Source organism: Zingiber officinale, chromosome 9A (assembly GCF_018446385.1).
Source record: "Zingiber officinale cultivar Zhangliang chromosome 9A, Zo_v1.1, whole genome shotgun sequence".
NCBI lineage: Eukaryota > Viridiplantae > Streptophyta > Magnoliopsida > Zingiberales > Zingiberaceae > Zingiber > Zingiber officinale.
The window spans coordinates 126,172,035-126,185,394 of record NC_056002.1 but is presented as its reverse complement, the minus strand read 5'-3'; the positions used below and the strand labels follow the sequence as shown (position 1 = coordinate 126,185,394).

The window sequence follows — 13,360 nt, the reverse complement described above, 5'->3', positions numbered from 1 at the left end:
GAGTATTATGAAACCTACCTAGGAGGGTCATATATATAATATTTTTTCCTTTTAAAAATGTAGAAGTTAATTAGATATATATTATCTCCCTGCGTTTGAAGTTTGATCTCTATCAATGTCATTCCATAGACTGACAGGGAGGCAGGGAGGCAAAAAGCATGTATTTAAGGAAGTCATGTCAAAAGTGTTCATGTTTGTACCCCTCTCTCTCTCCCTTGCAATAAACAATGCACAACCAACCACAAATAAAATAAAACATTGCTAACAGAAAATTAAGAGTATTTTTCTTTTAAAAATTATGAAAATAATATTTTTTCTTAATTTAATATCACAAATATCTTTTTATACTTTACTTTCAAATAAGTTTAACTAAATTATTTTACTAAAAAACTGCACTATTATTTTAAAATATTTTTAACTAAAATTACATCATGAGCTTTAGTCAACAAAAGGATATTTTAAATATCTATAGATAAACTATTATTTTAATATTTTTTTAAAAAAATATATCCTATCAATAATTAAGGAACCTTTTAAGCTGGATAAAAATCATAAGAATGTTTATTTGGATCTTATGAGCAGGAGAGGAGGTAATAGTTTCGATCATTTTACTTTGTTCGCCACCTCCCAAGGCAAGTACTTCAAAGTTTTGTCCTAGCGATCTACCACCACTATCTTTATCCTTCTCGTATACCTTATGGATCCGGAGAAGCCTCTTACAATACATGTTACACATCAACATAAAAAACGAAATACAAAACGAATGGACAAACACAAATGAAAGTTACAACTTTACAAGTGAACTTTTCTTTGGATCGTTATTTGTTGTTTTGGGTTGTCTCTTGATAGTAGAAAATGTGTTAGGACCGTGAAAACTAGGAGTGAATAGCTCACTTCACTTCTTCAAAAATGATTTACAAAGGAAATTTGAAGCAAAGTACACACAAAATGTTAACATCTTCGATTTACTTGATATTCGTCTCCTTGAGACAACTAATCCGAGGGTCTACTCTGAGTTATCCACTTCCACTAAGTTTTATCCTTCTCAAACCAAATCCCAAAGCAGAGAAATCCTTTTTGCAACAAAATTACAATAGTAATAGCAAAAAACTGGGAAGAAGAGAACTTTTATAGTGATATTGAAAGTTATTGCTTCCTCTTCTTCAAAGGATTGCTTCAAGTTGAATAGCAAAGCGCCAGAGGGCTTGTAGAGCACTTGAGAACAAAAACATGAAGCTTTGAGCATGAACAGTGAGGAACCAATAGCAAACTTTCTCCCTTTATATCAGCCCAATTTTTTCTGATATCCATTCGACTGATTTCTTTTGATAGTCAATTGATGTGGTCATTGACTAATTAACAGTTTTTGAACCTTTTAAAACCCTATCTGATTTTGTTGATTTTTTTAAATATCAGCCGAATTGATATATCAATCAATTGACTGATTTAGTGATCAATCGAATCTCTGTCTTTCACTTTAAAAATAGAAATAGTTGACTGATTATCCAAATTAATTGAATTGATTTGTTTTTATTCACTTCAGAAACAAAAAACAGAAATAGTTGACTGATTGTCCATACTAGTTGATCGATTTATTCATGTTCTCTTCATAAACAGTACTAGTCAAATCGATTAACTAGATTAGTCGAATAGATTCGCTAATCAATTCGACTGATCTAAGTATCAGTCAGTTGATATGCGAAATTGAACTTGAATAAAAGTTTTCTTAGTGTATCAGTTGATTAGTATTTATGTCCATTCAACTGATGTCAATATCAGTTGACTTGTGCCCATAATCATTCAACTGATGGTCATTTTTGCGAATTCATCTAAGAGTTTGCTTCCCTTATGTCTACATTATCTTATGTCAGATGAACCTCTTGTTCTCTAGACTTTAGACATATCCTTACCTTTGAGCCTTCATCCACCCGCACATTCGATCCCATGATTTGTTTGAGTTTTCTCCTCTTGCCAAGAATCTGATCCTTGACTTTCTTAGACTTCATTTGCCTTGTATCCGGCCTTCCAACATGCAAGAACTTCATCCACCCATGCATGCTCTGGTTTTTCTTCTCTTTCCAAGAATTCAATCCTCGATCTTCTTGGACTTCACTTACCTTGCATCTGACCTTCCAACCTGTAAGACTTCCTGTACAATTGATGCACAAGCGAGAACTCCTTTACTTTTGCTTTAGCTTGAGTGTTGTCAAACATCAAAACTATAACTCTTGGGTATGATTGCATCACCAACACTTCGCTTCTAACTCTTTAAGAATTGGCTCCAAATTAAATCTCCTCAAAATCCTTCTTTTAAAGCCTTTAAGTGGGGGCTGATTTCCATCTATTAGTCAACTGATCTTACCTATCAGTCGATTGATCCACTATAGATTCAAACATTGCTCTGACCTGTCAATCCATTGACTCCATCCATCTCAGCATTAGTTGATTGCTACCTAATTAGTTGAATTTTGCAGTCGAGTTCTGGAATGTTCACTTGAACAATGACATCAATCAACTAATACACTCTATCAGTAGATTGTTATGATTAGTGAAGTTTAAAATTGATTTTTGAAGCTTTTGCTCGCTGTCGCAATGCCATCAATCGTTTGGTCGAATCCCTGAATCGACTATTACTGTAGCATATTACTATAACAAATTATTATAGCACAATTATTGTAGCAAAATTACTATAACAAACTATAAAAATATGTCAAATCCCAATTCCGAAGTTTAGAACCCATCAATCAATTGTTACAACTTATTGATCGACTAATACTCATGTTTCGATTTTATCAAGAATAAATTATCATCTTTCCTAGTATCTAGTTGATCTCAACCTACCATGACTTCCTTTGCTCAACAACTGAAAAACCTTGATTTGTTGAGATTTTATGTTGCCTAGCATCATATGAACCTTGACCCGCTAGAATTTCATCTTTATCTGACATCCGGTCAACCTTGACCTATCACAACTTTATTCCTCATGTCAACTCCTTGTTGGACTTCCGACGGTCAAGTGTCAGGTCAATTATAACTCACTTGGACTTTTCTCTTGCCAACTAATATATTGATCAAACATCGAAACTCAACTCAAGTTTAGTGAACAATATCCGATCAACTTTAACTAACTTTAACTAGAGATCGATTGTACCAACAGATCTTATATTTAACGAATTGTCAAATGGACACTCCTTTTATAAAAATCATCAAATGGACATCCCACCATATATTTTTACTCGAGAATGTTCTCATTTTCAATATTATTGTAGCGTGTATGATTATTTGTTACAAAATGTGACAATTATAGAGTAGTTATTATAATATTGTAACAATCTTCAAGCACGATTATAGCAGCTATGACTAATTTTTATAATGTGTAATAGTTAATATAATAATTAACATTATTGTAGTATTCTAGGAGCTATATACTATGTAACAACTACTTAAATGGTTGCTAAAATTGTTTTAAAATGATTTTGATCCACATAAAATGATTTTAATGAAGTTTAAATACTTTTGACTAAGTTGGCAAAAATTTATTATGATATAATAGTGTTTAGGATTAATAGTTTGGATTTTAAGGCTTTAGATTTTAGGAGTCAATTCCAACTGTCTTAAAATAATTTAGATAAAATTTAAATAATTTTGACCAAGTTGATAAAAAAATATTTTATATATAATGATTTTAATTAAAATAAAATAATTACTTTTTTATGTTATAGTAATTACTTAGTAGCTACCGTAACATCATTAATAAAAGCAAAAACTATATAAAATATCAGGAGTTTTTTAAACATTTTTTTTTAAAATACCCTTTGGATGATTTATATAATTAAGGAGGTCTTTTAATTTTTATTCTTTTTGAATTTTGCAAATATACACACTCTCATGAGTCCCACCTGTCTCCCTTCTTTTCTCTCCTCCCCTTGTCTTCCCTTCTCCCTTAAAGACCGTGCAACTTCCTCGCCAAACTCCAAGACGCAGAAAAGGTCAAAATAGGTCAAAATAAGCACTTTCCTTCCTTTCCTTTCCTTCATTCCCTCATTCATCATTCATTCATCTTCTATTCTTTTCCCTCTCAGCTCATTGCATTCATCATTCATTGATCTTCTATTCTTTCCCCTCTTAATTCATTCATTGTGACAAAAAAAATAAAACACTCACCCCCAATATTTTCATCGTACCCGGCCTAAGGTCATCACGAAAGAAATAAATTACAATATCCGAGTGAACATGTGACGGACATGATGTAATACAGAGATAGGAGATTTATTTCCTAGCTGTCCCGAGGATCGATCCTGCGACCTCATTGTGACAACACCCGCCACATATCATCTCGGATGACCTTTGGAGTAAAAAAAAAAATTATATGGATATTCTTTTTATAGTGATCGACACCACCGTCGAAACGACCCTTTATCAGAAACTCCCGAAGGAATTTTTGAATGAACAGTACCACTTAATTGATAAGACCCTACGCAGAGGGTACTCGAATCTGACACCTCAATCAAAGAATATAACATCATAATCAGAATACCCCTGGTTCGATTGCCCCTCTCAGCTCATTAATACCTTTTGGCATAATATCAAAATTAATCGCAATGTATTTTGATTGCTTTTCATATTTTCCTTAAACATCCCTTCCTTTTATATATTTTACCATTTTCCGGATTAACTATTGTTAAAGAATCACGCATGCAATGCAAGAGACGCATTGATCGCATGGGAGAAGCATGTCGCATGGCTCCTCCTCCGGTTGCGGGAGCCACCTCCGACGGTGAAGCCGCCCGCTGAGGGTGAGGCTCGGGCGGCGGTGCGATAGCCTTTAAGAACCCACAAAGTCATCATTGCGGTGGATACCATACATATTTTCCAGTCTCTCTCCCTGCACAAACTTTAATGCCTTGCATACTATCGCCCTACTTTCTCCTACCAACCGACCTTGCTGAATAAGATACCCTAAAAGGCTTTGATGAGGGTTACGATCTCGAGATTGACCTTATTGGGATTCCAATGGCGAAGTTGCCGATCCACAAGCAAAGGAAACGATGATGTGTGTGTAAAGAAGAAAGATACAGTGAATATACTTTTATGTTTATAGGGATTGAGTCTCCATCCCTTTTGTCTCCCTACTCCGTCCATGGAGTCCACTTTAAAGTTATACAATTATATAAAATTAAACAAACATATATATATAAATTAAGAAAGGAGATGCCACATAACAAGAGCATGCAAATTGTCCGGTATATAGAATGATCTCAGTTGAGATGGAACAAAGCATTTCTAAATAATATAATCATGTAGCAGACATATAAAGGAGAATTCAGTTCCTTGTAGTTTGACTAAACGTGATCCATCCCTCCAGTAAACCATGCTCCAGTGTTTAAATTAACCTGCAGCTCAGGCATCAGAAATTATATATAAAGCAATATTCACCGCACAAAACGATTTCTTTCTTCCCTGATGAACCAGTAAGGCATCAGACTCAATACGATCAGTTTTACCTAAAAAATTGTGCATATATTATTCTTAGATTTCATGACAAGATCGATAAAGTTAATCTGTACTTGCAGATATATGATTTAGGAGCTAATTCAATTCAGTGGTTACAAAACAAGCATGATTGGAGAGCATAAAATCACCAACATATTAAAGTGATAATCGTTAAACAAAACATGAAATCAAAACAGTTCCCGAAGTATCGTAAATGTTAATAAAGGTGTAGCAGAAGAATATTGAAGAATTTACTGAGAGAATGGAAGAGTAAAATGCTAGGTTATGAGCGATTTCTTTAATTTCTCCACGACTTATAATTTAAGATTTAACTTTAATTTCACGGTGCGCACTAACCTTTTGGAGATGGATCGTTACAGAGATCCGACGCTGGATTGCTCGTCGCCGCCGCCGCCGGCGCTCTGCCTAGAGTACTGTCGCATGCCGAACAGCCCGATGGCGGCTGGCGATGCCGCGGCGGCGCTCATATCCGGCAAGAGCCCCGCGTGGTACTCTCCGTTAGCAGTTGTGGCACTGAGGCTGGCGGACAGCAGATCCGCGTCGGTGTGGTGGTTCCTCGGCATCATGATCTGGCGGCGGCTGATGCCGTGGCTAGCGCTTTGTGGGATCTCGCGGCCGAACTCGAAACCAGTGAGTGCGCCGACGAAAGGGAGGGCGGCTTGGTGGTCGAGGAAGGAGGGGTGCGGGGCAACGGCGGCGGCGGACTGGTACTTGGAGAGCTCAGACTTAGCGCGGGAGAGATCGATCTGGAGCTGGTGGAGCTGGTGCTGGAGGATGGAGATGACGCGGACGCAGCCGTAGACCGGGTCGAAGAGGCGCATGTCGGCCTCGTAGGCGAGGGAGTTGACGGCGTCCTCCCGCTGCAGCGGGTGCAGCTCGTTGAGGAGCTTGGTGACGTTGCTGGCGCCGAACACCCGGTGCACGTGCACGAACTTCTGAGGCTGGTCCGGCGGGAAGTACGGCGCGAACACGCAGTCCGGCTGGCACTTCCGCCGCAAAAACTTGCACGCCGCGCATGGCGAACTCGTCGATGACGCCGCCGCCGCCGCCGCAGCCACTGCCGCCGCCGCAGCCTCCTCCGCAGACCCGGACGACGACGGCACCTGCACCACCGAAGACGACGACGCCATTTGATGGAATCACCCTCCCGGCCTCCCTTCTACCTCCACAAACCGATCAAGCGATCATATATATATTGTTATTCAGTTTCCTAAAAAAATAAATTAAGGGAAAAGAAAAAAAAGGACAAAAAGATATGAGTGGAAAAAAAGATACGAGGTCGGATCTCTGGTGAGGAAAAAGGAACAGAGATGCATGTCTGTTGTAATCAGCAGTCAAACAATAAAGTAGCTAGGGCTTCTGAGAAGACTTGGAAGGGTGCATGATGCCATGCTATTTTTGAGGTTTTGATTGAGGGGGAAATTAAAAGGCATAATTCTATGGAAAACGTTGGAGGAAGGAGAAGAAACTGGTGCTCTGTAATACCTTTCTGTGATTTGATGCAGGTAATGAATACTTCTTTTTTTGCTTTCTTCTCTCTTAGCAGTGTTCTGGGGTCGGATGGGCTAGGAAGGGAAGGATGGTAAGAGATAGAGAAGAGAAGAGGGAGGTGGGAAGGGGGAGGATAATTATATTTAATGAGGTGGTGTGATTGATGTGGCGAAGAAGGTGAAAGATTGTGATGATGTAAGTTGTGGGCAGAAGGATGTTGTGATAAAGGATGTGATCAAAAAAAGGTAGCCTTTTGTTTTTTAAAATATTAAAAGGTATTTTAAGATATATATATAGAACGCCTTAATAAAATTAAAAGTAATCATTCAATCTCACAGCGTCAATTGCTTTACCGTTACATCCTAGGCTATATGAATCTAGCACCTTGTTTTTATTTATATATTGAGTTCTTAAATTTTTAATCAACTACTAAAGTAAATTTAGAAGTTCCTTATCTAGCAGCCAATATTAGCGCATTGTAGATTTTTAAATTTTTTTATTTACTTAATATATTGATAAATATAATTTATACATGTTATTCAAAAATATTATTCACGAACATTATTTATAAATATTGTTTATGAATATTAATGAATTAAACACATATGTACTCAAACTTATTTTAACGAGCTTATTCAAGCTTATTTATTTAATTGATATTGTGTGTATTGAACGAATATAAGTAAGCTATTATCAAGTCAAATATCAAATTTGTTCATGAATGTTCGATTCATTTATAGCTCTACCTAGGCAGTCCGCCAGAATCCATCTTCACTTCCCGACTTATCCTAGTGTCGATGGAAACTTTTGTGAGGTTGGACCGGTCTGTAGTACAATCATGCCCTCGATGAGAAGTTTTAATAGTTGACAATTATTTAAATTTAGGTTAATACGTTGAATCTAACCTGAGTTACAAGTTTGTAAGATAAAAGAAGTCCAAGAAGATCGAGGATGAGATTCTTTGTAAGAAAAAGTCCTTACAGGTCAAAAGACCAGATGCAAGGTAAGAGAAGTCAAAGAAAGTCGAGGGTCGAATTCTTGGCAAGAAGAAGTCCTTGTAGATTGGAAGACTGGATGCAAGGCAAGATAATTCCAAGAAGGTTGAGGACCAGATTCTTAACAAAAGGTGGGAACCCGAGCAGATCAAGAGATCGGATGCTAGGGTAGATGAAGACTCAGAGATGAGGAAACTCTAGGTACAAAGTCCGGGGAACAAAAGGTTCATCTACATGAGGTAATTGGTTTTGATTGCTACATTAAATGAAATATGTGCTTGAGGATTTAGGGATTGAAAAATCTCTATTTTAGGGTTTAGCAATTGATTGATGAAAATAGTGAGCTAAAACCCAAAAATCCTAAAACCTCAAATTTTGGAGTTTCCATTAACAATTGATTGGTGTAAACCCGAAATTCCAGGGTTAGCCAAATGGTGTACCAATCGATTGGCACGAATTGTTAATCAATTGGTAATCAAACTCAAGCACACAGAAGCATTCCAAATTGATCAACCTAACGATTAGGAACTGCCTAATCGATTGATGCAATTGATTAGAAGCCTTCTTTGCCAACATAAAAGTATTCCAAATTGATCAACCAATCAATTAATCAAGTCTAATCGATTGGTACAATCGATTAGGAACTGTCTTTTTGAGCACAGAAGTATTTCAAATTGATTCACTAATTGATTGGGGCATTATCAATCAATTGGTGTAATTGATTAGAAGATTTTCCTTGAAAGCATAAAAATTTCCTAAATCGATTGGTCAATCGATTAGGACTTATTAATTGATTGAATCAATCAATTGACAAAAGTCTCCCAAGAAAACAGAAGACTGCCAAATTGATTAAGATATATAATCGATTGTTGGAACTACCAATCGATTAGGATTCAAAATGGGATCATCTTAGCTGGTAATCTAGAGTTAATGACCATTCAATGGATAGTTAAACAATCAATAATCGATTGGGGGTTTTTACCAATCTATTAGTGGCCACTAAAAAGCAGAGAAACAGTCCTATTCTAATGCATTTAAAAAGGAACTTAGGGCACAAGAAGAGACTGCTATTTCATTGCTTTGTTTCACTCTTTGTGCCCAAGATCAAGATCAAGCTCTCATTTGTAATACTCTCAAGCAACTCAAAGAAGGAGAATCGTGCTTCATCTGTAATATCTTCTACTTCTTCTTTGTGCTTTGTTTTTACTTGAGTGAGAGTTGTAACCATAATACTACTATAAGAGATTTCTCCACCTTCAGTATTATTTCGAGAAGGAGAGTTCATAGTGAAAGCTTTAATTGCTGGTATGGACTCTTGGATTAATCATTTAAAGGAGGTGGATACTAAATAAATCAAAGTGTTAGCATTATGGTGTGCTCAACTTCAAATATCCACTGTAAAATCAAGAAAAAGAATTGAAGTGAACTATTCACCCCCCTACTCTCAAATGTCCTAACAAGTAGTATCATAGTAAGGTTGCTTCGGAGGACTAACATCCAAAGGAGGAAAAGTCTAGAGTTGTAAATATGTCTTTGAAGAGGGTCATAGTACTACTCGACCATCCTACTATGAAGGAAACAATTGTGTCTATTGAACGAGTCGCATAGAGAACTACCTCATGACTGAAATCGATAACTGATTCTTTGTGACCGAGGGATTCATTGTGCCAACTTCAGAAGATGGAAAAATTCTGGAATCCTCTTAATGGTCTTCTTTACAAAAGTGGAAGGCACAAACAAATGTTAAGGCTACCATAATCCTTTAATGCGGACTGAGTTCAAAGCAACTCAACAAAGTTGGTCCATTCAAGAGTGCCAAGGAATTGTAGGACAAGTTCATTGAGCTAAATGAAGACATAAAGAACTCAAGAATTGCTAAGAGGGACCTTCTAATAAACCAAATGCAAAATTTCATCATGAAGGAAGGAGAAACAGTAAGTAAATTACATGAGAGGTTCAAGGAACTTCTAAATAGTCTTTATTTTATTGGAGAAAGTGTGGAGAACCGAGATCTCATTAGATATGCTCTTAAATCCTTCCCAAGAAATTCACTATGGTCATCAATGGTTGATGTCTATAAGGTTTTAAAGGATTTGTCAATTGTTAAACTAGATAAATTATTTTGTGAACTAGAATTGTATGAATAAAGATAATGCAATTCATAAGGAGAAATGTATAGCTTTGGTTGCAGGCAAAAATAGCAAGAAGAAGAAGAAAGAAAAGAAGGAGAAGAAAAAAGAGTCCTCCTCTGAAATTGAACAAGAGAGTGATAGTGACGAGGTGCTATCATCAAGCCTAGATGACAAACTTTGTTCGGAAAATGATGAGACACTCTAGGAGTTTCAACAAAAAGGACGTCAAGAAGATCTTTAATGACAACAAAAGAAGAGGTAAATCTATGATGAATTCAAAATCTAAAATTACTGTGTTTTGTCATGAGTGTAATAGGAAAGGACATTTAAAATCTAAATGTCCAAAATTGAAGAAGTAAGAGGAGAAACTTATGAAGAAAAAGGCCTTGAAAGCCACATGTGATGACTACTCTTCAAGCTCATTGGATGAAGATGAAGGGAAGAGCTCAAGGCACATGACACTCATAGCGTTAAGCAATGTGGAGAGTAGTAAAGGTGAAGATAGCCACAATGAGGATGTTGAATTCTTAAGTGAGCCATCATCTAGCGATGATGAGGTAACCTCTTCCAAGCTTGATAAGATGTATGCTAATATCGCATGTTTAACAAATGCTTTGTCAAAATTAAAAAGTAATGTTAGGAAACTCCAAAATGAATTGAAGTCATTTAGAGATGAAAAAGTTTCGTGTGAGACTTGCATGCAACATGCAAATGCGACTAGTCAATTTGATGAGCTCAAGAATGAAATGTATCATTGAAATTGCAAGTAGATGATCTTAGAAGTACATTGGAAAATTTTACTTTAAGTTCTAAATATTTGAACATGATATTAAGAGCTCAAAGGATAGTTTATAACAAAGCAGGATTAGGGTACAAACCAAAGCATAAAGAAGTTAAATTTATGTCCCTAATTAGTAGAAATCATGTTTCAAAAGTTAAAACTATGCAAGCTTGGATACCCAAGTAATATGTTGTTGATGTTACTAGACCCAACATTTGGGTACCAAAATATTTAGTTCATCATATTTGAACAAGCATGCGCTGAGGGAGAGCATTCAACAATATGATTTATAGATAATGGATGCTCCAGACACATGACAGTGGGCTCATCAAAATTTTCATCACTTAAGAATAAAAATAAAGGTACTATTTCTTTTGGTAATAGTGGTGAACTTAAGATTAAGTGTTTGTCGACTATGTGATTTAGGATATAGAGTTGAGTTTAACTCATCTCAATATCTAATCAAGCATAGTGAACTAAACACTACCATGCTTATAGGTCATAGGAAGGAGAATGTTTATCAAGTTGAATTATTTGATTCTACTAATGTGTTTACTAAGTATTTCATGTCTAAAGAAAAATAGACTTGACTTTGGCACCAGAGAATTACTCATACCAACATGAGGAATATCAATTGATACAAAGATTGCCAAAGTTGAAGTTTCAAAAGAACAAATTGTGTGATGCATGTCAAATATGTAAGTAAATCAAATCTACCCACAAAGGTAAAACTATTTTGAATACGTCTACCGCATTAGAACTACTACACATGGACTTATTTGATAGTAGTAAACATATTTCCCTAAATGGTAGTAAATATTGTTTAATTGTGATAGATTATTTTACTAGATACACTTGAGTGTTTTTCTTGCAACATAAGGATAATACCTTAGAAACATTGATTGTTTTTTTGTAGAAGAGTAGAAAATGAGAAAAATCTGAAAATAAATTGATTAAGAAGTGATCATGGAGATGAATTTGAAAATAATAGTTTTGCCCATTTTTGCTCACAAAATGGAGATAATCATGAATTTTCTACCCCTTGGATACCTCAACAAAATGGAATTGTTGAGAAAAAAAATGGAGTTTTACAAGAGGTGGCTAGGAGCATATTGAATATTCACTTTATAGTTACCTATAGGCCAAAATAATAAATATGGCATGCTATGTATAGAATAGAACCCTAATACATAGGTTTTGGGATAAAACACCACATAAGTTGTGGTTTGGAAAACCACCCACAATTAAACATCTTAGAGTATTTGGATGTAAAGTATAAATTCTAAACACTAAAGATTATTTAGGAAAATTCTCCGGTAAGGCAGATGAGAGTATCCTTGTAGGGTACTCTAATCATAGCAAAACTTATAGAGTTTACAATAAGAGGTCTAAAATAGTTGAAGAATCTCTAAAGGTTGTTTTTGAAGAAAATCCAACTTCAAATACTACAAAAACAACCATGGGTGCATTACAATTTGAATTGAAAAAATTAATATTAAATGAGAAAAATGATCACGGGCAAGAAAACCAAAAGAGTGAGAGTGAAGGAATAGAAGAATCACCAACTCTTGAGCATGTGATCACTACAACTCAAGAATCAAGATCCACTATAAATGTTAATCATCTCTTAGATCAAGTAGTGGGAGATATTACACAAGGGGTGAGAACTTGATCATATTTTTGAAATAAGAGAAGTCAAATATCCTTAATCTCCCAAATTAAACCAAAAATCATTGATGATGCCTTGTTTGATCCAGATTGGATTTTAGCAATGCAAGATGAATTATCTCAATTTGAGAGAATTCAAATTTGGAATTTAGTTCCTAGATCGAAAGAAAAATAAATTATTAATATAAAGTAGGCTTTTTGGAACAAATTTGATGATAAGGTGTGGTTGTGAGAATCAAAGCTAGATTAATTACTAGAAGCTTTAATCAAATAGAAGGGTTAGATTATGATAAAACTTATGCCCACATAGCTTGATTGGAGTCCATCAGGATGATGTTAGCATTCACTGCTCATAAAGGGTTTAAGTTGCATCAAATGGATGTGAAATTAATATTTTTAAATGGCTTTATTAAGGAAGAAGTTTATGTTGAGCAATCATTAGGGTTTGAAAATTCAGATTTTCCAAACCATATGTATAAACTTAAAAAGACCTTGTATGAGCTAAAACAAGCACCTCGTGCTTGATATGAATGGTTGTCAACATTCCTAGTGTCTAAAGGTTATCATAAAGGAAAATTTGATCTTACTTTATTTTTGAAAAATAATAAAAATAATATTTGTATGGCCCAAGTTTATGTATATGACATTATTTGTGGTTCCATAAATAAAGACTTTCTCAATGAGTTCATAAATCATATAGAGAGTGAGTTTGAGATGCGTTTGGTTGGTTAGTTAACATTTTTCATATGATTACAAATTAAATAAACAAAAGAAGGAAT

At 35.5% G+C, this 13,360-nt stretch overlaps 1 protein-coding gene across 2 annotated transcripts; it reads right to left on the bottom strand.

The window, feature by feature from the left end:
- Positions 1-5,220: 5,220 nt before the first annotated feature.
- LOC122020830 (LOB domain-containing protein 6-like) lies at positions 5,221-7,145 on the bottom strand. Of its 2 annotated transcripts, XM_042578858.1 has the most exons (3): positions 7,000-7,144; positions 5,851-6,673; positions 5,221-5,393 (listed from the first exon to the last, which is right to left on the bottom strand). In XM_042578858.1, exon 2 carries the CDS (start codon positions 6,642-6,644, stop codon positions 5,868-5,870), a length of 777 nt encoding a protein of 258 aa, XP_042434792.1. In that variant the 5' UTR covers positions 6,645-6,673; positions 7,000-7,144; the 3' UTR covers positions 5,221-5,393; positions 5,851-5,867. The 2 variants fall into 2 exon arrangements, with proteins under 2 accessions (XP_042434792.1, XP_042434793.1); XM_042578859.1 differs by having other exon boundaries at positions 5,221-6,673; positions 7,000-7,145.
- Positions 7,146-13,360: the final 6,215 nt, after the last annotated feature.

Excerpts from the sequence above, each read along its gene's own strand:
- LOC122020830 (XM_042578859.1), bottom strand. The coding sequence starts at position 6,644 with ATGGCGTCGTCGTCTTCGGTGGTGCAGGTGCCGTCGTCGTCCGGGTCT.